This window comes from Littorina saxatilis, linkage group LG10, assembly GCF_037325665.1.
Source record: "Littorina saxatilis isolate snail1 linkage group LG10, US_GU_Lsax_2.0, whole genome shotgun sequence".
In the NCBI taxonomy this organism is placed as follows: Eukaryota; Metazoa; Mollusca; class Gastropoda; order Littorinimorpha; family Littorinidae; genus Littorina; species Littorina saxatilis.
The window spans coordinates 20,004,867-20,029,343 of NC_090254.1; the positions used below are offsets into that span (position 1 = coordinate 20,004,867).

Sequence of the window (24,477 nt, forward strand, 5' to 3'; positions counted from 1 at the left end):
TGTATAGGAAGTCCTGTGACAGAAGAATGTTTCTGTAATCAGGACATTTGACCGTTACATGTCCAACTGACCTATTGTCCCCTGAGTCAGTGAACAACACTGACATAGAATGAGTGCTAGCAAAAGCTGTTACAGGCGCCAGGTGTGATACAAAACATCACAGCTATATTGTAAACTTCCATCAAAGATGCAGATAGCAAGCAGAACAGATGGACCAATTTTTCCATCACATAGCATGATTGTGATGGTCTCAGAAACTGCTGTCCCAATACAGATATATTGTGTGGTCTAAAAAAAAAATATCCGTTTGTATCCACAAACAGATAATACATTTATATTGGGCTGGATTATAAATGTGCCCATTTCTGCGACTTTGGGTATTGTTGAGTTAATCCTCTGATTGGTGAAATGCGAGGTCAAAGTTAGACCAAAATGTAGACAAACTTGACTGCACTCACTGAGTCTCACTTCAAGCTGAATTTGTAAAAGTTCAAGGAAGTATAAGTGATAGCTATAATTGTAGAACAGATGAAAAGTAATGGAAAACAGCCCTGGGGTGCACATAACAATACTTTAACCACAGTGACTGTTTTCGCAAAAATGGGCTCATATTGTGTCGTGTACTCGACCTCGGTGTAAAATACATTTCTTTGTGTGTGTTCTGCCAGGATTTGCTGAAGAAAGCCGTGGACACAAGCCTGAAAGCACGCAGGGACTGGGAAAGGCGCCCTCAGGAAGAGCGCAGCCAGATTTTTCTGAAAGCAGCTGACCTGCTGGCCAACAAATATCGCATGGACCTTATGGCTGCCACAATGCTTGGACAGGTGAGTCTGCAGTGTAGCCAGAGTTTCAGATTTAATGACATACAATACCGATACATGCACAGCCTGGCGGTGACCTTGCGAGTATTCTTCCTCTGCTGATATGGCTATGTCACCGAGACTGAGAATTATTTTCAACATTGTTTGTCATTTCATCGGGAGACATACGTAAGATGTTCACAGATCTTAGGCAAGGTCGCAGCTAACTTTGATGTTGTTGCGAGGCTTGTGCCAAGGTTGCAGCTACCCGCAATGTTGTTGCGAGCCTCGCGCCAAGGTTGCAGCTACCCGTGATGTTGTTGCGAGCCTCACGCCAAGGTTGCAGCTTCCCGTGATGTTGTTGCGAGGCTTGTGCCAAGGTTGCAGCTACCCGCAATGTTGTCTTGAGGCTCAAGCCAAGGTTGCAGCTACCCGTGATGTTGTTGCGAGCCTCACGCCAAGGTTGCAGCTTCCCGTGATGTTGTTGCGAGGCTTGTGCCAAGGTTGCAGCTACCCGCAATGTTGTCTTGAGGCTCAAGCCAAGGTTGCAGCTACCTGCGATGTTGTTGCGAGCCTCACACCAAGGTTGCAGGTAGCCATGACCAGTGTCGACTAGTTGCTGCAATGTGTGTAGATTGCTGTGACCTCGCAGCATCATCACAGCGACTTTTCTTTTCTGCAGTGTGGTGGTTTTTTTAACGTTAGCAGTACACATAAGTTCATTTTTAAAAAAAATAATAATTTGAAACACTGATATTTTTATTTGTTTAGCTATCTTGTTGCACTGATTTGACCTGACTTTGGATTGTTTTCTGTGTCTTTCAACAGGCGAAGAACATTCAGCAAGCAGAGATAGATGCTGCAGCAGAGTTGGTGGACTTCCTTCGCTTTAATGTCCAGTTTGCTGGAGTGAGTGGAGCGATGTATTTTTTTCTATAGTCTCAGTTTTTTGGGTAGAATGTTTGAAATTGTATAAGCCCCCTGATCACCAGCACCATTTGGAGTAAGTGTTACTGTTCAGGTGTGTTTGACAGGTGTTTATGTTGGTTTACCTGTCATGAGTATGTCATTTCTCCTTGTCTTTACAGGTGTTTTTACATCTAGCTGTGTTGCAACAAAAGGTTCTGCCTTTCCCTTTGCAACCTCTTTACTGTCCACTCCCACAACCTCCCCCCGCAGGTTAGGGGGAAGAATTTACCCGATGCTCCCCAGCATGTCGTAAGAGGCGACTAACGGATTCTGTTTCTCCTTTTACCCTTAAGTGTTTCTTGTATAGAATATAGTCAATGTTTGTAAAGATTTTAGTCAAGCAGTATGTAAGAAATGTTAAGTCCTTTGTACTGGAAACTTGCATTCTCCCAGTAAGGTCATATATTGTACTACGTTGCAAGCCCCTGGAGCAAATTTTTGATTAGTGCTTTTGTGAACAAGAAACAATTGACAAGTGGCTCTATCCCATCTCCCCCCTTTCCCCGTCGCGATATAACCTTCGTGGTTGAAAACGACGTTAAACACCAAATAAAGAAAGCTCCCACAACCGTCCCATCCCGCTCTCATTCACACACAAATATATGCACGCACACTCCAACATACACATGCTCTGTTTTTATGCCGTATTAACATACCCTATTTCAGTTTTTATGTCTTCAAATGTTGTGTGTAAATGTGTGTTATTCTTCTTTGTTCATGGCCCGTTGAAACTCCCAACAATCTTTTGCGTGTATGACCGTTTTTACCCTGCAAATCAGGCACCCGTACACCGCTTTCAGGGGAAGCATGCTGGTTATTTTCATGTTTCTGTAACCCACCGAATATGCAGATAATAAGAACAGTTAAGTAATGAGCCCTTCTGCTTAACTGAGGGGTACTGTAGCTTTTCGTTAGAGGGCGCAATTAAATGATAAAGTACACAGGCATTAGTCATGGTAAAAGTAGAGCTTTCAATGCTTGCCGTGCTGTGCATTTGTATCTTAATGACAAAAGGACAGCATTAAATTGCGCCTGTGGCCATAAATCATCCCTGATGCCACCTTGCAAAATGAGGGGGGGAGGGGGGTGGGGGGAAGCCATATCCCACCCCCGTGTCTCCACAATGGCACATAAAAGACCTTGGTCATTCTGCCCTAAGTGCAGATGGCTGATACCACTTAAACACGCTTACACTTGTGTATCATCAAAAGTCGTGAGGGCGTAAAAACTCAAATTATCAAATAACCCATATCATGTCCTGAAGAGGTGAAATATTTAGCCTGTAGGACAGTAAGCATTCTCTCTTTCCTTGCAAAATGAGCTATTGAGGGTGGCCCTTCAGCGGAAGCACTCATTATGTAATGGAAGCACTGTTACAAAATTGAACAAAGTGATCGTCGTTGTCGTGTAATAGAAGCACTTTTACAAAATTGAACAAAGTGATACTGTTGCAGAAAGTGACGGAGTACCAGCCGATCAGCCCTGACAACACTGTCACAAACTCCATGATTTACAGAGGTGTAGAGGTAAACTGTTTCCGCATCAATCACTTTCCTGTTTGAAGTTTTGAACACTCTAGATATTCAGATCAATTATTGATGTCGGTGTAAACTTATGTGTTGCCGATCACGAATTGTTCAGAAAAGTGTGATGGTTGGCTTAATTATATGCACGTTTAATGGTCTGTCAGCTGACTGGCCAGCAGACAACATGTATTATCAACACTGATAGGTAAATGAAACCATACATGTGTGGGAGATTAATTGCATCACTCAGCAGGTTCTTGCATTAAGCACCATATTGGCATTTGTAAAGCCTTTTGGTTGGCTATGGCCTTCTTCGTAGGAAGAAGACTGTGAGAACTGTTGCGATAGTATAGTTTCAGCATAGATGACTCTTCGGTCCCTGTATGAATGTGATCTGAGTTTATGTAGCTGTCCTTTTTGTCTTTACTTGGTTTAGTTGATCATGAATATTTAGACAAGTTCTTGACAGCTCATGAAAAGTAAACTGTTCTTTATTGGAATGGAAATTTAGGTGATTTTTGTAGTATGATTTTGTTGTTAAAACTAAATTATCAAGCAAGTATTATGGTTGCTTGAACATGTTGGTAAATTGAGAAATGAATGTTTGATGATTTGCAGGGCTTCTGGGCAGCGGTCTGTCCTTTCAACTTCACTGCCATTGGTGGTCATCTGCCTATGGCCCCTGCATTGATGGTCAGTGCCTTTGGAATTGGTGACGTTTTTATTTGTTGTGTTGAGTTAATTGTCTTCTTTTTGAAGAAAACAATAGGTCTACTGCGCAAACCATCTTGATTTGAGAATTCAAACTAACCTTTCTTGTTTTTTTTTATTCTTGTTTTTTTAATTCTTGTTTCGTTCTTCAACTTTACTTTTCCTCTTTCCAAACTCATGTTTTCTTTATCTTTCTTTCCTTTTCGGAACACTTACCATTGTTATTTTTTTGGTCATACTGACTCAGTGCTCAGAGTTTGTCAGTGCTAGTAATGTTATCTATGACTGGTGCCATCTGCATTGATTGCAGTAGATATATAACCAAATTTATTTTGTGGGTCAACAAATTACTAAAAACAAGAGACTATTATATTAATGGAAAAACTGTGCACTGTTCCCACAAACTGAAAGGCCAACATCGGCTAGTATGTGCGATGTAGCTCAGTTGTCACCTAGCTGACTGGACTGTATCTAATGTTGCTCACGATGCAGAAGTTTAGCTCTGTGGCCTTCCACTGTTATAAACGTTTTCATTCTCTGTTGAACTGTTAGGCTCAACTGGGAAAACGTAACAGGTAGCATGTCTTTAAGTACAATGGAACCCCCCCCTTAAAAAAAAACAGATAAAATCTGGTCTAGACAGGAGTGCGGCAGTTTTAAAATGGAGTTAAATTTACAGAGGTTATGAACAGAAAATTGAAAAAAAAGTAAGGGCGTAAGAAAGTGGAAGTCTATAACGGGGAGTTCCTTTGTACTCTTAGGAACAATAGCAATAACAATTACAACACTTTATTATCCATTAAAATGAACACTTTGAAATGAAAAATTGTCTTCCACTCATCTAATACTTCAAATCAAATCAAAATAACTTTATTATCTCACAGGGAGAAATTGCAGTCGTGGTAAGACAAACGAAACTCTTACAACATTAGCATTATATTTATAAATATAATATGTACTAAGTTGTTTTTGTTGTTGTTTTTTGTTCCTGCATGCCTGTCAAAACATACACACATAATAACATACACACACTGTCTCCTCCAGGGCAACGTTGCGCTGTGGAAACCGTCAGACACCGCTGTCCTGTCTAACTACGTGGCCTTCAAAGCCTACAGGGAAGCCGGTCTTCCTCCCGGTGTCATCAACTTCCTGCCTGCCGACGGGCCTGTCTTTGGCGACACCTTGCTTACCTCCCCTGACCTGTGTGGCATCAACTTCACAGGCAGCGTCAAGTGAGATAGTGGTGGTGTGTGTGTGCTCAGGGTTATGCATTAGTGGGTGTAGATAAGAGTGTGTGTATGATCTCTGTGTGTGCATTAATATGTTGCTCTTCTTGTTGTTGCTGTTTATACGAGCATTATAGCTTTGTTGATGGGTACTAAAATAGAGTGTTTGGGATTCTTGTTTAGTTTTTTTGGGCTTGTTTTCTGTGGTGTGTGTGTGTGTGTGAGGGAATGTGCATGTCTGAAGGGAGAAATGCACGAGTGAGTGTACTCTTCTTCTTTCTTTAGACTGCCGCCTTCATCAGAGTGAAGATTCTGCAGACTTTGAAGAGAGTTGCGAAGATGAATTGCAGCTGGTGTCATCAGAACTGCCCGGGGGTTCAATGATAGCTAGTGGGGGGTAGAAATAGAGGAGGGAGGTGGGGAGGATCAGGGGCGAGGGGAGGGGGGGTGGGGGCGGGGAAGGGTGTCTAGATCCGGGATTTGAAGGCTTCCAGAGAGGGGCTGAGAGCGACCTCACCTGGGAGCGCGTTCCAGTCCACGATGGTGCGTGGAAAGAAGGACTTCTGGCGGTAGGTTGTGCGGCACAACGGTAGCTGGTAGGCAGCATCGTGAAGGAGTCTGGTGCTTTTGGCGGTGGGATTTGGGGTGGGTGTGTTGCGGGTGTTGATCGACAGCAAGCCATTGGTGTATTTGTACATGGTGATGAGGCGGGCTCTGCGGCGCCGATCTTGAAGTGTGGGCCACTGCAAGTGTTCCAACATGGCATCAACGCTCGAAGTCTTGCGGTGGCGATTTACAACCCATCGGGCTGCCCTGCGCTGCACAGCTTCGAGGCGATCCACGTCCTTGCAGGTGTACGGATCCCACACGGGACTCGCAAATTCCAGGGGAGAACGGACAAGGGCAAAGTAGGCTCTCTGCTTCACTTCCTGTGAGCCGACTCTTAGGTTGCGTCGGAGAAAGCCAAGCATCTGGTTTGCTTTGTTAGTGATGTTTAGGATGTGGATATCCCACCTCAGGTCGTGGGACAGGGTCACTCCGAGGTACTTTGCCTCGTTTACAGGGCTGAGGGTATGGCCGTGCAGTTGGTAAGAGCATGGCGTGGGGTTTCTTTTCCTGGACACCGGGAGAGTCTGGCACTTATCCGGGTGGAAGCTCATCAGCCACTTCTGCTCCCACTCAGCGAGGCGGTTCAGATCCTCTTGGAGGGCTTGCTTGTCACTGGCGGAGCTGATAGTTCTGTGGCAAAGAGTATCATCAGCAAACAGGCGGGAGGTGGAGGTGAGGCCCTCAGGCAGATCGTTTATGTAGAGTAAAAAGAGGGCGGGGCCAATTACGGACCCCTGTGGTACCCCGGACTCCACGGGAACGAGACTGGAGGTGGCGCCGTCAACCACGACTGCCTGCTGCCGGTCGGAGAGGAACCCCTTGATCCAGGCGTGCATCGTCCCGACGATGCCATAATGGTGAAGCTTGTGGAGAAGAAGTTCGTGGCAGACTCGGTCGAACGCTTTACTGAAGTCCATAATGAGGGCGTGGGACTCTTTCCCTTTTTCAAGGTCGTCTGACAACTCATCCACAAGCCCCAGCAGTTGGCTCTCACAAGAACGCTTGCTCCTGAAACCATGCTGTTCTTCCCGCAGGATGCCGTTGGTCTCAGCGAAAGACATAAGTGTACTGGTGACAATATGCTCCATGAGCTTACATGGTATGGACGTCAAAGAGATGGGTCGGTAGTTTGATGGATCGTATCGTTGACCTTTTTTGTAGACTGCCGTGACATTCGCTAGACGCCAATCTCTTGGGACTACGCCGGAGTTTAGCGAAGACTGGAAAAGGAGGGCCAAGGCAGGTGATAGTTCGTCAGCAAGCTCCTTCAATATCCTGGGGCTGATTCCGTCTGGACCTGGTGCCTTGCTGGGGTCGAGGTCTTTCATCAGTTTGCCAACGCCAGAGCTGGTGATGTTAATAGTGCTGCAGGTGGGGCGGTCAGGTTTTGCGTGGAGGTTTGTTCGCTCTTGAAATTTTTCTTCAGTGCAGGAGATCTTGGGGCTGAAGGCCGAGTGGAAAGTCTGGTTTAGTGCCTCAGCACGGTCTTTGGCGTCGGTGACCAGTTTGCCGTCCACCTTAAGGGGGGAGACGCCGGAGGCCTCGGTGCGTTGCGCCTTGATGTAAGTCCAGAATGGTTTGGTGTTGGGTCTGGTGGTGTCGTCGGTCTGGTGGTGTCATAGTATATTGTCTGTGTCTCTTGTTTTCTGTGGTGTGTGTGTGTGTGAGGGAATGTGCATGTCTGAAGGGAGAAATGCACGAGTGGGTGTACTTCATAGTATATTGTCTGTGTTTCTTGTTTTCTGTGGTGTGTGTGTGTGTGTGAGGGAATGTGCATGTCTGAAGGGAGAAATGCACGAGTGGGTGTACTTCATAGTATATTGTCTGTGTCTCTTTTTTGTGTGGCTAGTAATTAAAGAGCAGTTTGTTAATTAATTGGTACTGAAATGGAGTATTTGTTCTGTATAGGGTCACATATTGTTGTTGCTGAAGGCCGGCCGGTTTATCACATCAAGTTTGTACAGGGTCAGGTTTTAGGGACAATAATAGCAAGATCTAGATCAGCACTTTTCAGGACGTGTACGGGTAATGTCATCAAATCCAGTTTTTACGTCAGTACCCGTTTGCCAAGATCTGCAGTCTTGGTGGGAGCAAAACAACGTATGCATTTGGAACATTAGAGAAGAAAGTGAGTCACGGGTGACGCAATATCTACACCGTACAGGCCTTTGCTACATGTTCGATCATCTAGAACACTGTATTATTGACAGTGTTGCACAAACTACATATGCATTGCTGTCAGGGCAGAGAAAAGTGCGAAGAGAACTTTTACCACAGACATTTTGATATGTTTTCAGAACATTCAAAAGGCTCTGGAGGCAGGTAGCAGAAAACCTGGACAATTACAAAGTGTACCCCCGTATTATTGGAGGTAAGTCATGTGAGGTGAATGTGGCGAGTGAATGTGCTAGTACAGTGGTACCTGCTATGAAAGGAAACCCTGGGTATCAGCTAAAAGTGTTGTCCCTATAGATAGCAATAGACGATTTTTGGAAATAACTCTTGTCACTGCTACCTGACCGTTCTGCAGAGTTATGCCGCTTGAAGCTCGGACAAATATTTCAACTTCCGGCCAACACGTGCTCGAAGTAAACAAGCAAAGGAGAGAGGAGAGAAATCAGTCCAAACATTATGCGTTGCTCTTGAGGAAAGTGCGATTCTCATAGTCGATACCCTGTACGCGTATCTTCCCATTGGTGAAACGTGACATTACACGCCAGTCACTAGCGATCGAGTGGGTACGTCACATGTGTCTCAAACGCGTGTGATCAATCAATATGAGGCTTATATCGCGCGTATTCCGTGGGTACAGTTCTAAGCGCAGGGATCTTTTTTTATTTTTATTTTTTTATGCAATTTATATCGCGCACATATTCAAGGCGCAGGGATTTATTTATGCCGTGTGAGATGGAATTTTTTTACACAATACATCACGCATTCACATCGGCCAGCAGATCGCAGCCATTTCGGCGCATATCCTACTTTTCACGGCCTATTATTCCAAGTCACACGGGTATTTTGGTGGACATTTTTTATCTATGCCTATACAATTTTGCCAGGAAAGACCCTTTTGTCAATCGTGGGATCTTTAACGTACACACCCCAATGTAGTGTACACGAAGGGACCTCGATTTTTCGTCTCATCCGAAAGACTAGCACTTGAACCCACCACCAAGGTTAGGAAAGGGGGGAGAAAATTGCTAACGCCCTGACCCAGGGTCGAACTCGCAACCTCTCGCTTCCGAGCGCAAGTGCGTTACCACTCGGCCACCCATGGGATGTTTGTCTGAGTAAAGCAAGGGTACTCGCTCTTTCACAGCCCATACAAACTGACAATTATTTCCGGAATTTGTCTATTGGCCTGTCATGACAGGCGTATTTTGGTCAAGATAGAAGACAACAGCTAGGGCTACAGAAGGTAGCATTGGGATTTGTTCTCTTATTGGGAGGGCCATCAATTGCAGATATCACTGTGTGCATGCTGCTATTCATTATATTTAGTCAAGTTTTGACTAAATATTTTAACATCGAGGGGGAATCGAAACGAGGGTATGGTGTATGTGCGTGTGTGTGTGTGTGTGTGTGTGTGTGTAGAGCGATTCAGACTAAACTACTGGACCGATCTTTATGAAATTTGACATGAGAGTTCCTGGGTATGAAATCCCCGAACGTTTTTTTCATTTTTTGAGTCACTTGAGAAAATGTGACTCTATGTAATCGGTCAGTGTTAGTCTGTCCGGCCGGCCGTCCGGCCGGCCGGCCGTCCGTAGACACCACCTTAACGTTGGACTTTTCTCGGAAACTATCAAAGCGATCGGGCTCATATTTTGTTTAGTCGTGACCTCCAATGACCTCTACACTTTAACGATGGTTTCGTTGACCTTTGACCTTTTTCAAGGTCACAGGTCAGCGTCAAAGGAAAAATTAGACATTTTATATCTTTGACAAAGTTCATCGGATGTGATTGAAACTTTGTAGGATTATTCTTTACATCAAAGTATTTACATCTGTAGCCTTTTACGAACGTTATCAGAAAAACAAGGGAGATAACTAGCCTTTTCTGTTCGGCAACACACAACTTAACGTTGGGCTTTTCTCGGAAACTATAAAAGTGACCGGGCTCAAATTTTATGTGAACGTGACTCCCAGTGACCTCTACACTTTGACGTCTGCTTTGGTGACCTTTGACCTTTTTCAAGGTCACAGGTATGTCTTGAAGGAAAAAAATTGAAATATCATATCTCTGAAACTATTCATCGGATTTGATTCAAACTTTATAGGATTATTCTTTACATCAAATTATTTACATCTGTATTGTGTTGTGAATAGCAATTTCTTCCTGTCCATCTGATGCCTCATATAATATTCAGAACTGCGAAAGTGACTCGATCGAGCGTTTGCTCTTCTTGTTTGATAAATGTCTTTGATGACGTCATATCCGGCTTTTCGTGAAAGTTGAGGCGGCACTGTCACGTCCTCATTTTTCAACCAAATTGGTTGAAATTTTGGTCAAGTAATCTTCGACGAAGCCCGGACTTCGGTATTGCATTTCAGCTTGGTGGCTTAAAAATTAATTAATGACTTTGGTCATTAAAAATCTGAAAATTGTAAAAAAAAAATAAAAATTTATAAAACGATCCAAATTTACGTTTATCTTATTCTCCATCATTTGCTGATTCCAAAAACATATAAATATGTTATATTCGGATTAAAAACAAGCTCTGAAAATTAAATATATAAAAATTATTATCAAAATTAAATTGTCGAAATCAATTTAAAAACACTTTCATCTTATTCCTTGTCGGTTCCTGATTCCAAAAACATATAGATATGATATGTTTGGATTAAAAACACGCTCAGAAAGTTAAAACAAAGAGAGGTACAGAAAAGCGTGCTATCCTTCTTAGCGCAACTACTACCCCGCTCTTCTTGTCAATTTCACTGCCTATGCCGTGAGCGGTGGACTACGAGTATACGGTCTTGCTGCGTTGCATTGCGTTCAGTTTCATTCTGTGAGTTCGACAGCTACTTGACTAAATATTGTATTTTCGCCTTACGCGACTTGTTTTTCTTTTGCAGAATGTGGAGGCAAGAACATGCACTTTGTCCACAAGTCCGGTGACGCTGAAACCGTCATTAACGGCACAATCCTCTCCACTTTTGAGTACAACGGCCAGAAGTGTTCGGCCTGTTCCCGGGCCTACATCCCACAATCCATGTGGCCTCAGGTCAAGGATGGTCTGCTGGCGGCCTTGAAAGAGGTCAAGACTGGGTCGCCCTTGGACAGGGAAAACCTGGTCACTGCTGTCATCGACGACAAGGTGGGCTTGCAGTTATGTGACTGTGAAGTGCAGGGTTGTGAAAGTTAGATTAAGGCATGCATTTATTAGAATGGACAACACATTAATTGAGTAGAAGAACAAACAGATTAAGGCAATTGCATAATTTATTAGAATGGACAACAAATTAATTGAGCAGAAGAACAAACAGATAAAGTCATGCATTTATTAAAAATTGGAAAAAAAATTCATTGAGCAGAAGAACCAACAGATAAAGTCATGCATTTATTAAAAATTGGAAAAAAAATTCATTGAGCAGAAGAACAAACAGATTAAGGCAATTGCATTTATTAGAATGGACAAAAAATTAATTGAGCAGAAGAACAAATTGCAACTTGTTTGTGGTCGTAAGATTCAGAGAAAAATTTTGCTGTATAACGCTGATCATAGTGACTGTATTTACTGTCACATACTTCCCAAAATGGGGGTGGTAGGACAGCAAAAAAGGTGTGTGTGTGAGTGCGTGTGTGTGTCTGTGTGGAAGCAAATGCTCTCAGATTTTGTTCTGGAAGCCTCTTTGTTTTATTTATTTTTCCTACAGGCATTCGCTCGAATCAAAGGGTACCTGGATATGGCAAAGTCGGACCCAGCTCTTACCATCTTGGCTGGAGGCACCTGTGATGATAGGTAGCGATTCTTTATAATTATCTTTTCTGTTCAGAGGTAGTAGTAATGAGCGCTTCTGGGTTGATAACGCGAGACAACTCCTGTGGTCTTGCCGCGAGGTTCCGCCTGTTACCATTGTCTTTTTACCGTATAAAATGCACGACTTACACACGAACTGTTACCAAAGACAGACATGGGACTGGTCCGAATTTTATCGGAATTCCGATATTTTCCTTAGCTCACAGACCATTCTTGAGATCGATGCAAATTCGTTGAGAAAAAAAAGGGGGGGGGGTGGTGGTATGAACCGTTCAGCTGAAGCTGTCTGCGTCTGAAGGCATTGCATTCGCACCCCAGCACTCGCGTGAACCCATAGCAGTATCATGGGTCGCGTTTGATTGGCTATCGATCTCCGACAATTATCGCCTAGGCCTAATTATTCACCAATGGCGGTTTGCGGGTTGTTTTAATTGGCTGGCAATCTCCAAACGCCGAAGGTGAAAAAGGTAGCATGATGGCGTCTGGATTCCGTATTGTTTTGTCGGCTGTGGAAGCTCTTACGATCGATGACCAAAGTGTGAAAAACAAATGGAAAGCCAACTGGCTGTCAGAAGAAGTGACTGTCATTATCAACAAGAAAGAAAGGCGCCAGCTCATTGGTGACAGTATCGCCAAGATATCCATTCCCGGTCAGGCCGTGTGCACGTGGTGCGACAACGGCCACTGCGTGGTGAAATACGGACTTGGTGGAAAAAATTTGTTGGTTCTGGAAGTTTTCAAGTCAGTTTTGTGTGTGTGTGATTGTTATAAATTACACTTTTGTTTAAAATGCTAAAACATATTATTCTTGTGGTTTTTATAGCTTTTTAAAAAAGCATGATCTAATTTTTTGCTATCAGGAGAGGCCCCAAAATGGCCTTCATAATTCTAACATTCATTTTCCGTCAGGGGGGCTTTGAACCCCCTACCGGGGCGTTGCCCCTGGACCCCACCAGGGGCCTATGTGGCCCCTGGACCCTGGCTTATTTTCCTACTTTTGGAACATTTGCTGTCTCATGTCTGCAAAGCGACATGCTATTTGGGACCAATGCACGTTTTTTTCCTTTCTCGTGTGATCTTGCCGCGAGGTTCCGCTTGTTACCAGCTGAAAAAAAGAAGGGGCATAACCTCACCAGAACCGCCCATTTATCCTTGCTGTAAAGGCTTTTCTCTTATTTTATTTTTTACTGATTCTTTTTTTGAAAGACTCTTATTTCGGGGCAAACTGTGTACATGCTACAACTTCAGAAACTCTGAAGCAGATTTACACACCAAATACCAGTGCTGTGGAACCTCCTTTTAATACCTCCGAAATGTGAGAAAGTCAACAGGTTTTAAAAAGGATCGAGTATATTAACAAAGAATGGAGTCTTGATATGAAGGAAAATTCACAGAGGTTATGAATATAAAACCTGAAAAATAGGGGGGGGGGGGGGGGCAGTCTAACATGGGGGGGGGGGGGGTGTGTGTCAGACTTGTACAGATTTTATAGACAGCAATTATGAGCATTTTGGGTAATCTAGCTGCTGTTCATATTAGATAGGTGTTTACTGCTGGTTCAGTTTTATATGTGATTGAATCAAAAAATGTATTGTTTTGTCAATAACAAACGTTCCAACAACCTACCTTTCTTGTTTTTGATTCTATTATTTATATGTGATTGGTTTTCAGCAAGGGGTACTTCGTGCAACCTACGATCATTGAGACGAAAGATCCATCTCACAAAATGATGCAAGAGGTATGTTGGATGATTTTCCCTCTGCACCTGATTCTGCGCAGAAATAGTCCATGTCTATGAGTTCAATACATCATTACATCCTCAAATGCACTGCAGAAATTATCAGTTGAACAGTATAGTTGTGAGACACTTCAAATAAGAGGCACCTTGTAAAGAAGTTCTTGAAAGAAAGAAAGTCTGGAAATGGAGGAATAGAATGCTAATTCAAATTACATTCAATTTAAGGGGAGACACCAGTGTTCAGAGTGATTTTTTGTGTTTAATAACTCTCGAGTCTAATTTTTTTTTAGAATTAAAGTATTCAGTCTATCTCCTTAGAAAATAGTAAAAAAAATAAAATTGTACAGTCGGTTGCCATGGTAGCAATCCAAGATGGCCGCCAAACAGCACATTTTCAAAATAGTAAGGCTTTTATAAAACTGCATGGAATTTTGTTTTGAAGCTTGTTATGTGTACTTTAATACAATGCCAAAAATGTGTTCAGAGAATATTTTTGATCTGTCGATTCTTAGTGATAAAAATGAGTGATGTTGAATTTTATGAAAAAACATCACAAAAAATTATATAACTTCTCACACACACACAAATTCCACAATATTCTCTGAACATTTTTGAGAGAATATATTACTTAAGATGTATGCAAAGTTTCAACAACGGAAGTTTATTAGAAAACATGACTCAGGCTTTTGAAGTGACATAAATGTAGTTTTGAGAAAATGCACAAAACATGAAGAAAATTGAATTATTGTACACAAAAATTTACCGACATGTAACAAAACAACGCTGACTCTGAAATCAATTCTTGCTTGATTCCATAAGAAAAACAAAAACTAAATTCAACAAAAAAAACCAGAAAAAAAAACCAGTGTTCCGCAAGCACCAAATAACCTGTTCTGAGGTCGCAATGATCAACTCTCATCAGTAATGCGCACGCTGCATAAAGTATGCCCATTCATAATTCCCAACTTGTTACCAGTCGAGCCGCTTGTCTTGGACCTCTTTTGGACTTGAATTGAATAGTCAGTGAGTCGTTTAACAGTGTCCTTTATTTTTTATACAACAATATTTGGTTTGATTTCTGTGAATTGCCTTGCAATGCCATGGGCACTTCGGAAGCTCCTCTCCAGCTTCCACCTCTGCATCTGTAGAGACAAACATAAATTCTAAATTAATATGTCTAAGAAAAACCCAAATACTGCTATTCACATATATAACCCCCCCCCCCCCCCCCATTTAAAAAAGGTATTGTTATGTAATAAGATGCTATTTGTGCGCATGCGTATGTAAGTGCTGACAGTCAAGCAGTGATGAATAGCTGTTGAAAAAACATGTGAATGGTGCTGAGGTGGTTGAGAGCTAGTGAACGGTCTGGTTTACAGCAATTGCACATCCATCGCATGCAGAAACCTTAATAAATTATGGTCTGCAATGTTCACTCACTGGGACATGCGAATGCATGTTTGTTTATGCTATAAAAAAAAACACCTGTGATCACAGGAGGAAGCTATTATACTTGAGAAAATAAATGAGCAAAGAACAGATGTTTTTCCCCAACACTGACAAACCTGGTGACCACCAAGCTTCACAGTAGCAACCCATAACAGACTGTGCATCCTATTCAGTTTCTTTGCATCAGGATGTTGTTACTTTGATTCTGTACTTCAGCACAACAATCACACACACACACACACACACACACACACACACACACACACACACACACAAACACAGAGCCAGAGCCGCACACATAACCAACAAATTGTATTTACTAATATATTTTTTAAAAGAAGAAAACAAATACATACCGAACCAGCTCATTTGCTGCTTGGCATCTTCCCTGCTCTCCTTGGGCTAGTATTCAACTGCACCAGACTTCCCCGGAGATGCCTGGTGTTGCACCATGGCTGAACAAAGTCATTTTCGTATTGATTGTTCTTCTTGTAAGCGGTTTATTTGCTTTGCTTTTTTTTTCCGGAGAAAAGATTACCATAAGGCCTGCCTTCTCGTTGTCAGAGATGGCGAACTCCGTGTAGTCCGTATCTACCGTCGCGGCAGTCCGCTCCGCAACTCTAAAATAAGTCCTGGTTCAAAACACTCATGGAAACATGCTTCACACGTACACCACCGATGGTGATTTCTTGCTCCATCCCATCTCAAGTGAAGAAGCATAGTTTCCTGCCAATTTCCCTTCTCGAAGAAGTAAAATGCACGCACTTGTTCCGATTCGTTCGTAGCAATAGCAGACGACGCTATCGATTCGGACTTTCTGTTTAAACTTCTGTCACGCGAGCCTCTGTAACTGACCTGAATCTACCCGATTTTCTTCTCATTAGCATGTCTAGCACTGAACTCGGGGCAAAACTTGTGACCAACTGAAGTTTCAAGAAAGATATCCAAGAAAAATCGCAGCAGAAGGTGCTACACATCGCCTTTGGCAAGCTCTTGCGGAAATCAAGAATACTGCATTCTGGGAAGGCCGAATTGAACCGAACCTAGACCGAGCATAAACAAAGTTTAATTTCTGCGATTCGATTGGTCAGTACCGAAAACTGTTCATACGGAATCTTCCGGAATCTTCATCGGTTCTCTTCGGCTCATTGGAATGTCTTTCACAGTTGCTGTTACAAACGGCGCGAAATCCGTAAAGGGAAATTCCCGTTGTGTGTCATCCACCAACTTCGCAAAGAAAAGACAACTCCTCCCAGTCATACAAACGTGACCACGCTTGACGATGTTTTTTTAACTCACAGTCAACTCCGAAACATGCTCATTTTGTTAGCTATTTTGTGTTTTTTAATACATAATTGCATACACATACATTGTTTATTTACCCGTTTTGACCGTTTATGATTCATTCTGATCTAAAATAAATACATCAGAGTAACCAGAAGAGGTTCAAAATGCAGAATCGGAAAGAAAATGGGAATGACCATGGAACAAAAAAATCACATTTTTCACTGTGGTGTCTGCCCTTAATTCAACAAAACTTTATTATCTGAATGTAAGACAAACAGAAAAAAGAATTGGGCTCGTATTCACAAATAACATCACATAAAATCACACTCTCGAAACACATCACATTTACACATAAATATACACATAACCCAAAACACACGCGTCCTAGCATATAACCACGTCATGTCCCAAATAGACACTAGTTTTGAGGACAGAAAAACCAAGTTAGCATAGCACCGCACACATCCATACTCGCATACATATCCACCTATGTACTCTCATTTGTCTGTTATAATATTAAATACGTTATCTTTGCTAGTCAACTTAAAATTATGAAAAACCACTGTGTGTTTCTAAAACAACTTAATACACTATGTGACATACAAATCCATCCCGCAAGCTTACTTTTTCACTGAAACTAATCACCTTGCAGAAAATGGTCATACATACTCTCATGTCCGTTATGATAATAAATACATTATCATTAATATCCTTGCTTAGTCAACTTAAAATTATGAAAAATCACTGTGTTTCTTAAAAAAAAAACTACACTTTGTGACATACAAATCCATCCCACAAGCTTATACTTTTTCACTGTCTTCTTCTTGATCTGCGTTCCCAGCCATGTTTTCACTAAAACAAATCATCTTGCAGGAAATTTTCGGTCCTGTGCTGACCGTCTACGTTTATCCAGACGACCAGTTTGAGCAGACGGCAAAACTGGCCAATGAAACCTCACCCTTTGCCCTCACCGGCGCCATCTTCGTGCAAGAGCAGACGGCACGCATGAAACTGTGTGAAACTTTCCACGAGGCGGCTGGCAACTTCTACATCAATGACAAAAGCACTGGATCCATCGTAGGACAACAGCCTTTCGGTGGTGCGAGGATGTCCGGTGAGTGCATGAATGCTACTTTGGAAATGGCTTGGGGGGGGAAGGGGGGCAACTGTTGCTGGCTCAGAGGGGGGGGGGGGGGGGGGGGAGGAGGAGGGGGGCAACTGTTGCTGTGATATCTTTGACTGAAATCTTACTAAGAAGCTGGCCTCTGTGTATATTTGGAATTGTATATGCTTGTGAGATTTCAATTGTGGTAACAAAATGAGCTCTGAAAAACGCTCCCTGTGTTGGCTCAAATAAGGATGAATTCAGATATGAGATGATGGAGTTTGGGGGAAGGGGGATAATAGACGAATTTCAAAAATAACTGTCAGGTTTGTATGGGTTGTGGGAGAGTGACCTTTTCCTGCAAAACGGCAGACTAACAATAGACTAGCAAGGAGTATGCCGGAAACACGTGCGTGACATGAAAATGCATATAATTATCATCAGACTAGAGAGCATGAGAACAGGAAAGACAGAGCATGGAATGTGACTGACATTTGTGTTTTTCTATCAAAAAAATATTCTAGTAGTATAGTGAGACAGAACTAGGCGCTGCAGCACATCCGCAGACTGACACAAGCATCGTCTCACGAGAGTATGACTTTGCCAATGGACAACGAAAATAGTTAGAACTAGAGGAATACCCGCTTCGCCGGGTAGCCGGCTTCGCCGGGATGAAATACTTAGAGCCGTACGCCGGCTTTGCCGGGTCCGAACAATGGACCCGCCAAGCTTAGGTCCCTCCCAGATTCGTGGAATGGGAACAGCACGAAAATGATTCAGTGGCCATAATGCCATTCCTGACCATATCGAGTCCCATCCTTGTCGACGAATGTAACCGTGTTAATCACCTTTGGAGGCGAACTCCACTCAAACAGGATTGAGCAATTTAGAGCTTATCTCTAAGCCCTTTTGAACTGTTATGGCTTTTCAAAGGAAGGCCAGTACATACAAATACACAAAAGCCGCCAGACCACATCACAAACAGAACTGAACAATCCCCAGGTGTTGCTCACATAGAGAGAGACACACACACACACACACACACACACACACACACACACAAACACAGAGAAGCCGTATCTATAGAGAGATAGATGACAGTGTATTTTTCGCGTGGCTATAAATTGATTCGACCTTTGCACTTTTACAGTGAGGATAATTTACGGGTCCAATTTACGTTATGGACACTGCGGTGACCTTCTAAAAATAGTAACAGAACGCCGGGAATATCCGAAGATGCCCCCCTCATACTATAGTGCACCATACGAAGGAAGGGAGGTAAACGCTGAAAACATGGAGAAGATGAGAAGATAAGGAAGAGTTACTGGGAATGGTGAAATGAACACAAAAACCAAAATCGGTTCAGCGCTGCGCGCTGAGAGCACGTGTTGAAATATCTCATCGATGATATTGTGTCCGGGGTGTAGCTGAATACGGTGTCCAAATTTGAAAAAGATCCACCGAGAACTTTGGCTTTGGTGTGTCGGTATGGGGGCCCGGGTAGCTGAGGTGGAACCAAAATAGCTGAGGTGGAACCAAAATCGGTTCAGCGCTGCGCGCTGAGAGCACGTGTTGAAATATCTCATCGATGAGGTTGTGTCCGGGGTCTCTGTGAATAAGCCCACCAAATTTGAAGCAGATCCATCGAGAACTTTGGCCGTGCATCGCGAAGACACAGACAGACAGATACACACACAGACACAAGTCGTATATATATATAGAAGATGACAGCAGTTTTCTCTGTGTCCTATATTAAATGCTTTTCTTTCTACTGCAGGGACGAACGACAAGGCAGGAGGCCCCCACTACCTGACCAAGTTCATCTCGCAGCAGTCCGTCAAGGAGCGACACATACCCCTCAAAACCTGGCACTACCCCAACATGGAGAAGTGAAAGCATTAATAACAACCCCAGGCTAATTGATTAATCAAAGCATTTGCTGCTGTTTGCTGTGAAAAGCGTGTTAATGGATGAAGAATACTCCTGGGTTTTAGCTTGCTGGTAGCTTTTTCAGAGACTGTTAGTGGATGAAGAATACTCCTGGGTTTTAGCTTGCTGGTATATATAGCTTTTTTCAGAGACTGTTAGTGGAACAACAGTGCTTGTGGATTTAGGTCATCTTTCTTCCATGCGGCCTTGTTAGTGTTTGTGTATTATTGCCTGTGGCGGCAGCTTGTGGTCAGAACGTATTTGACCTGTTGTATTTCCACACAAAAATCATGTTTGTAACATTTCAGAAGAAATGCAGCAGTTTCTTTTTGCGCTTGTGTGATTGGGTATGAAGGTTGAGCAAGAACAGCACTGGGAAAAAAGCAGAAGAAATATAATAATATACATAATCAGAAACAAGTGTAGTAACCTAAGAGTGATGTGCTATATGATGAAAACGCCCATCTTATATTTCTTGGATATATTTACAATTTGAAAACCATGCAATGTTCTGTGAATCTAAAAAGACAGCAGTCGATCCTGTTGTCAACAGAGCATTTTTAGGCTTCAACATGCAGTGTATTATTCAGATTAAGATTAAGAAAAAGACCGGAGTTTTTGTCTTAGACTGTCTTTTACGTATAGGATATTCTCGTTTCACAGTGTTTTGGTGTTACTTAATTTGCATTGGCAATTAGTTGTAAATAACAGCATTAGGTAGAAATGGTATTGTGAGTGTAAAGAATGCCGGAGTTGACTGAAGTGATGTTGATATCTGTAGTTTATACATGTACCACATCTCTAGTGTAAATAGTCTCGTTGGTTGTTGATTTTATTTTATTTTAGTGTTCGCGTTGCGGTATTACCAGATGTATCTGGGTGAATCTTAATTGTGTTTGGGATGTGATTCTGTGATTCATATATGGTTGCTTATTATGTTAGTGCGTGACTATATATAGCTGATTATGAAAAAATTTACCACTTTCACCCAAAATGGACGACGCATTATGAAAGACAGCACCTTAGCAATTCTTATACAACGGAACCCTCCTTTTGACTAATTTAAGACGTACAAAAATTGAGAAAATCAGGTCTAAAGACAACCCCCGCGGGTTAGGGGGAAGAATTTACCCGTTGCTCCCCAGCATATCGTAAGAGGCGACCAACTGATTCTGTTTCTCCTTTTACCCTTGTTAAGTGTTTCTTGTATAGAATATAGTCAATGTTTGTAAAGATTTTAGTCAAGCAATATGTAAGAAATGTTAAGTCCTTTGCACTGGAAACTTGCATTCTCCCAGTAAGGTCATATATTGTACCACGTTGCAAGCCCCTGGAGCAATTTTTTGATTAGTGCTTTTGTAAACAAGAAACAATTAACAAGTGGCTCTATCCCATCTCCCCCTTTCCGCGTCGCGATATAACCTTCGTGGTTGAAAACGATGTCAAACACCAACTAAAGAAAGAAAGAAAGAAGGTCTTAAGACAGATGGGGGAACATTTCATTTTTTTTCATTTTTTCATTTTCATTACTTTATTGTCCCATCGCTGGGAAATTCGGGTCGCTTCATCCCAGTGGAAAGCTAGCAGCAACGGAGTCGCACTACCCAGGTGTCTGCGTGTTTAGGTGTATTCAGCCACCTGCACTTATGGCAGAATGACCAAGGTCTTTTACGTGCCATTGTGATGACACGGGGGTGGGACATGGCTTCCGTCTCTGGGTCTGCACATAAAGTTGACCCGTGTCCGTCCCGGCCCGAATTCGAACCTGCGACCTTTCGATCACAAGTCCAGTGCTCTACCAACTGAGCTACCGGGCCCCCCGTTAGACGTTATGAAGAGAAAATGGTTGGGGAAAAGGGGGTCCTTAAAGGTACGGATTGTGGGGTCTTGCAAGGGGGTCCCACTGTACATATCAGGCAATGCTGTAAGCTTCTGACAATCACTTTATGCTTTGTCACCTGGTCAGGAAAACCAATGAATAATGTTAGATTAGAGGGAAAGAGGTTAATTTGTAGGACGCAATTAATTTTGGCCAAACGTTACTGGCTTTTAGCTTGACATCAGAATGGATTAGCTCTAGATCATGCTTACGTGCAAGTCAGCGGTTTATGCATATCTTGCTGGGTTCCCAGATTCAGGGTCACTGAAAGGTACTCTTTCAAACTACCCGAGATGTTTGGTATTAGAAAAACTGCGATGAATGGCTCTGGACCGGGTGCATTTTTTTTATATCATGAATAGAAAAGAAAACAACAATGTTCATTTCACATTTTCAATTTCTCCACAAAAGCAACAATGTTCCCCTTCACATTTTCAATTTCTCCACAAAAGCAACAATGTTCCCCTTCACATTTATAATTTCTCCACGAAAACAACATTATTGTTATCTTCACATCTACAATGTTTCCACAAAACCAACATATGTTTCCATCAAAATTTCTCAACAAGTACCTTGAACTTGACTTGCAATGGTGGAACATTGGGCTTTGCAAGATACGGCCAATCCGGCAACATGGGTCAACTTGGTTGACACAATGCAAGGACAAATCTTAGACAAAAATGATATCTTGAGATTGCAAGCCGCTGTCTTCATTACACTGTAACACAACTGTGCCATGAAAATGAGCAGTCACGCATGTTGAATTTATTAGGCAAGTCGAAACTTGGTTTTTGACATACTCATATTATCATCACAATAGATTAACAACAAAAATGTTAAAGTTGGAAATCATGCGCCAGTCTGAAAGATTTTGCAAATATTTCCCCCTTTATAATTCTCTTTCGATTTGATATTATTCGCAACTTTCCTTTGGAATCAAAATGACACAAGTGATTTTTATGATTGTTATAGTTTAACTGTATCCAGATTTAAGATGGTATATTCCAGTCTACTGGCGCTACCATAAATGTGCAGACATATCAAAACTTGTGTAATCAAATGATAGTTGGAAACAGTCAATGGGATACAAATCAAATAAGCTATAGATACTGTGATGTTTTTCATTGAAAAAACTAACCACAAATAATACACAAAGATCTAAGCTTCCTGCAGCTTGTTGTCGTTGTTTTGGATTAAAAATCCAATCGTCAGGAATTTTGTTGGTTGAGGAATCAAACAGTCAAGTATGATTGGCTTGGTTCAAGAAACTTAGAAAGTGACGCAAGTTGAATTAAGATAGTGCTTGGCCTACAATGTCACATGTAGCTTGGCTCAGTGTTACTATGAAAAAGCAAGGAAAAACAAGGGAAGGCAACTCTTCCACAACTTATACAAACTTGAAAGAGATACTTTCGAACATTGTCTATTCTATATTCATAATCAACTTTGTGCTTGTGACAAGATGAATGTGACATAATAGATTTGTTGTTAAGATTCAGTTGTTAAATGCTATATAGAAAACAATAGAGCCATAGGTATTCCGTGGGTATGTATTTTGGCTTACTGTAACCACATTAAGGATAGAAAGAAAAGAGAGTCACTAGCTTCTTATTTTGTAGCTTCTCTTTGATACAAAATACATAATGTATGTATGTGTACATGACTGGGTACATACTGTGTAATTGGCCCAAATAATAATGTTCACAGTAAGGGGTAATAAGGCCCTTACTGGGTGGTGGTATAATGTATGTAAGTACATGTATGTTGTGGGTTGTTGAAAGTTACCTCAATAACTCTAAATAATAGATATAAGGTAATTACTTTCGGTATTGCAGCCACTGTTGATATTTTCAATTTTTGTGTGGTTTCATTTACATGAAGTTGTACCCTGCAATCACAGCATAGTATTTGAGTTTCTATTGATGCTGTTTCCATATTGTTTTTGGCTCACGTAAGTGTAGCCTATGCGATGCTAACTTTTGTCTGTCTGTGCGTGCGTGCGTGTGTGATAGAAACTTTAACATTTGACTGAAAATACTAATTTTACCGGGTTATTATCCAAGCAGCAGCTTAAAAGTATTGAAGCAATGATCAACATTTCGTCGGCACGTATGTAGATAAAGTGCGTATCCAAAGAAAACGGGTGGTGGTGGGTTTTGGGGGGGGGGGGGGGTAAAAACAGGTGACTGGTTTGTGTTGTGTGTGGTATGTAGACCAGGTCAGGGGTCAAGGTTAGGTCAGATCGCGTGAAGGATTGTGGTATAGATACAGTTCTCACCCAGCTGCAGTTCGCCGATTTGGGGAAGACGATTTCACATTGTTCGGTTCCGTAGCGGCTCCAGAAAAAATAGATAAAGAAGATACCAAAGGAGATTTCCTACAGGTTGATCTGCACAGCGTGTTTTCAGTGTCTGCGCGAGGAAGCGCTGTCGAAAGGGCAGTGTCAATCTCAGTGGCAGTCGTGTCCCCGTAAGTAGGCTATACTAGTACTGACAGACATATCTAGATCTAGCGTCTCCCACTCTTGCACCGTGTCTATGCTTACTGTGTGTGTGTATGTGTGACGGAGTGATTGAGTTTGTGTTACTGTTTGTCGATTTCTTATGGGAGCCTTGAAGGCTTCGCCTCTTGTTACTTGATGGCTTTTACAGTTTACCACAACTCTGAAAGAAAATATTGTTGTTTGAATCTCGTTTCAAATCGGTATTTGAGATCATTTTACGGACTGCTTTTGTCATGATTTTCATTTTATTAAGGGCTATTGCTTTGCGTTAATCGGAACAACTTTGTAAGTGCATGAAAAATTTGGCTTCAAAAGTGTTTGGTTTGAAGTTGTCAACTGTTATCAAATAATAGACACATGCAGAATTGTGTAATGTGATAATTAAACTAGATCAAGCAAGAAAAAGGACTTGGTTGTTGCTTGACAATAGAGAAAGAAAGAGAGACGTGTGTGTGTTCATGCAACTGTGTTTTTACATTTAGTCAAGTTTTGACTAAATGTTTTAACATAGAGGGGGAATCGAGACGAGGGTCGTGGTGTATGTGTGTGTGTGTGTGTGTCTGTCTGTGCGTGTGTGTGTGTGTAGAGCGATTCAGACCAAACTACTGGACCGATCTTTATGAAATTTGACAGAGTTCCTGGGAGGGGGAATCGAGACGAGGGTCGGGGTGTATGTGTGTGTGTCTGTCTGTGCGTGTGTGTGTGTGTGTGTAGAGCGATTCAGACTAAACTACTGGACCGATCTTTATGAAATTTGACAGA

At 42.1% G+C, this 24,477-nt stretch overlaps 1 protein-coding gene across 1 annotated transcript in view; it reads left to right on the forward strand.

The window, feature by feature from the left end:
- The window catches only part of LOC138978372 (delta-1-pyrroline-5-carboxylate dehydrogenase, mitochondrial-like), a 29,925-nt gene extending 5,805 nt beyond the window's left edge, over nt 1-24,120 (forward strand). The window contains exons 4-14 of the mRNA XM_070351096.1: nt 669-824; nt 1,629-1,709; nt 3,224-3,295; nt 3,914-3,988; nt 5,051-5,238; nt 8,139-8,212; nt 10,921-11,162; nt 11,722-11,807; nt 13,497-13,563; nt 17,173-17,413; nt 19,182-24,120. Of these exons, the coding sequence (XP_070207197.1) occupies nt 669-824; nt 1,629-1,709; nt 3,224-3,295; nt 3,914-3,988; nt 5,051-5,238; nt 8,139-8,212; nt 10,921-11,162; nt 11,722-11,807; nt 13,497-13,563; nt 17,173-17,413; nt 19,182-19,297 (1,398 nt within the window). The 3' untranslated portion in view covers nt 19,298-24,120. The remainder of the gene's footprint in view (nt 1-668; nt 825-1,628; nt 1,710-3,223; nt 3,296-3,913; nt 3,989-5,050; nt 5,239-8,138; nt 8,213-10,920; nt 11,163-11,721; nt 11,808-13,496; nt 13,564-17,172; nt 17,414-19,181) is intronic.
- Nucleotides 24,121-24,477: the final 357 nt, after the last annotated feature.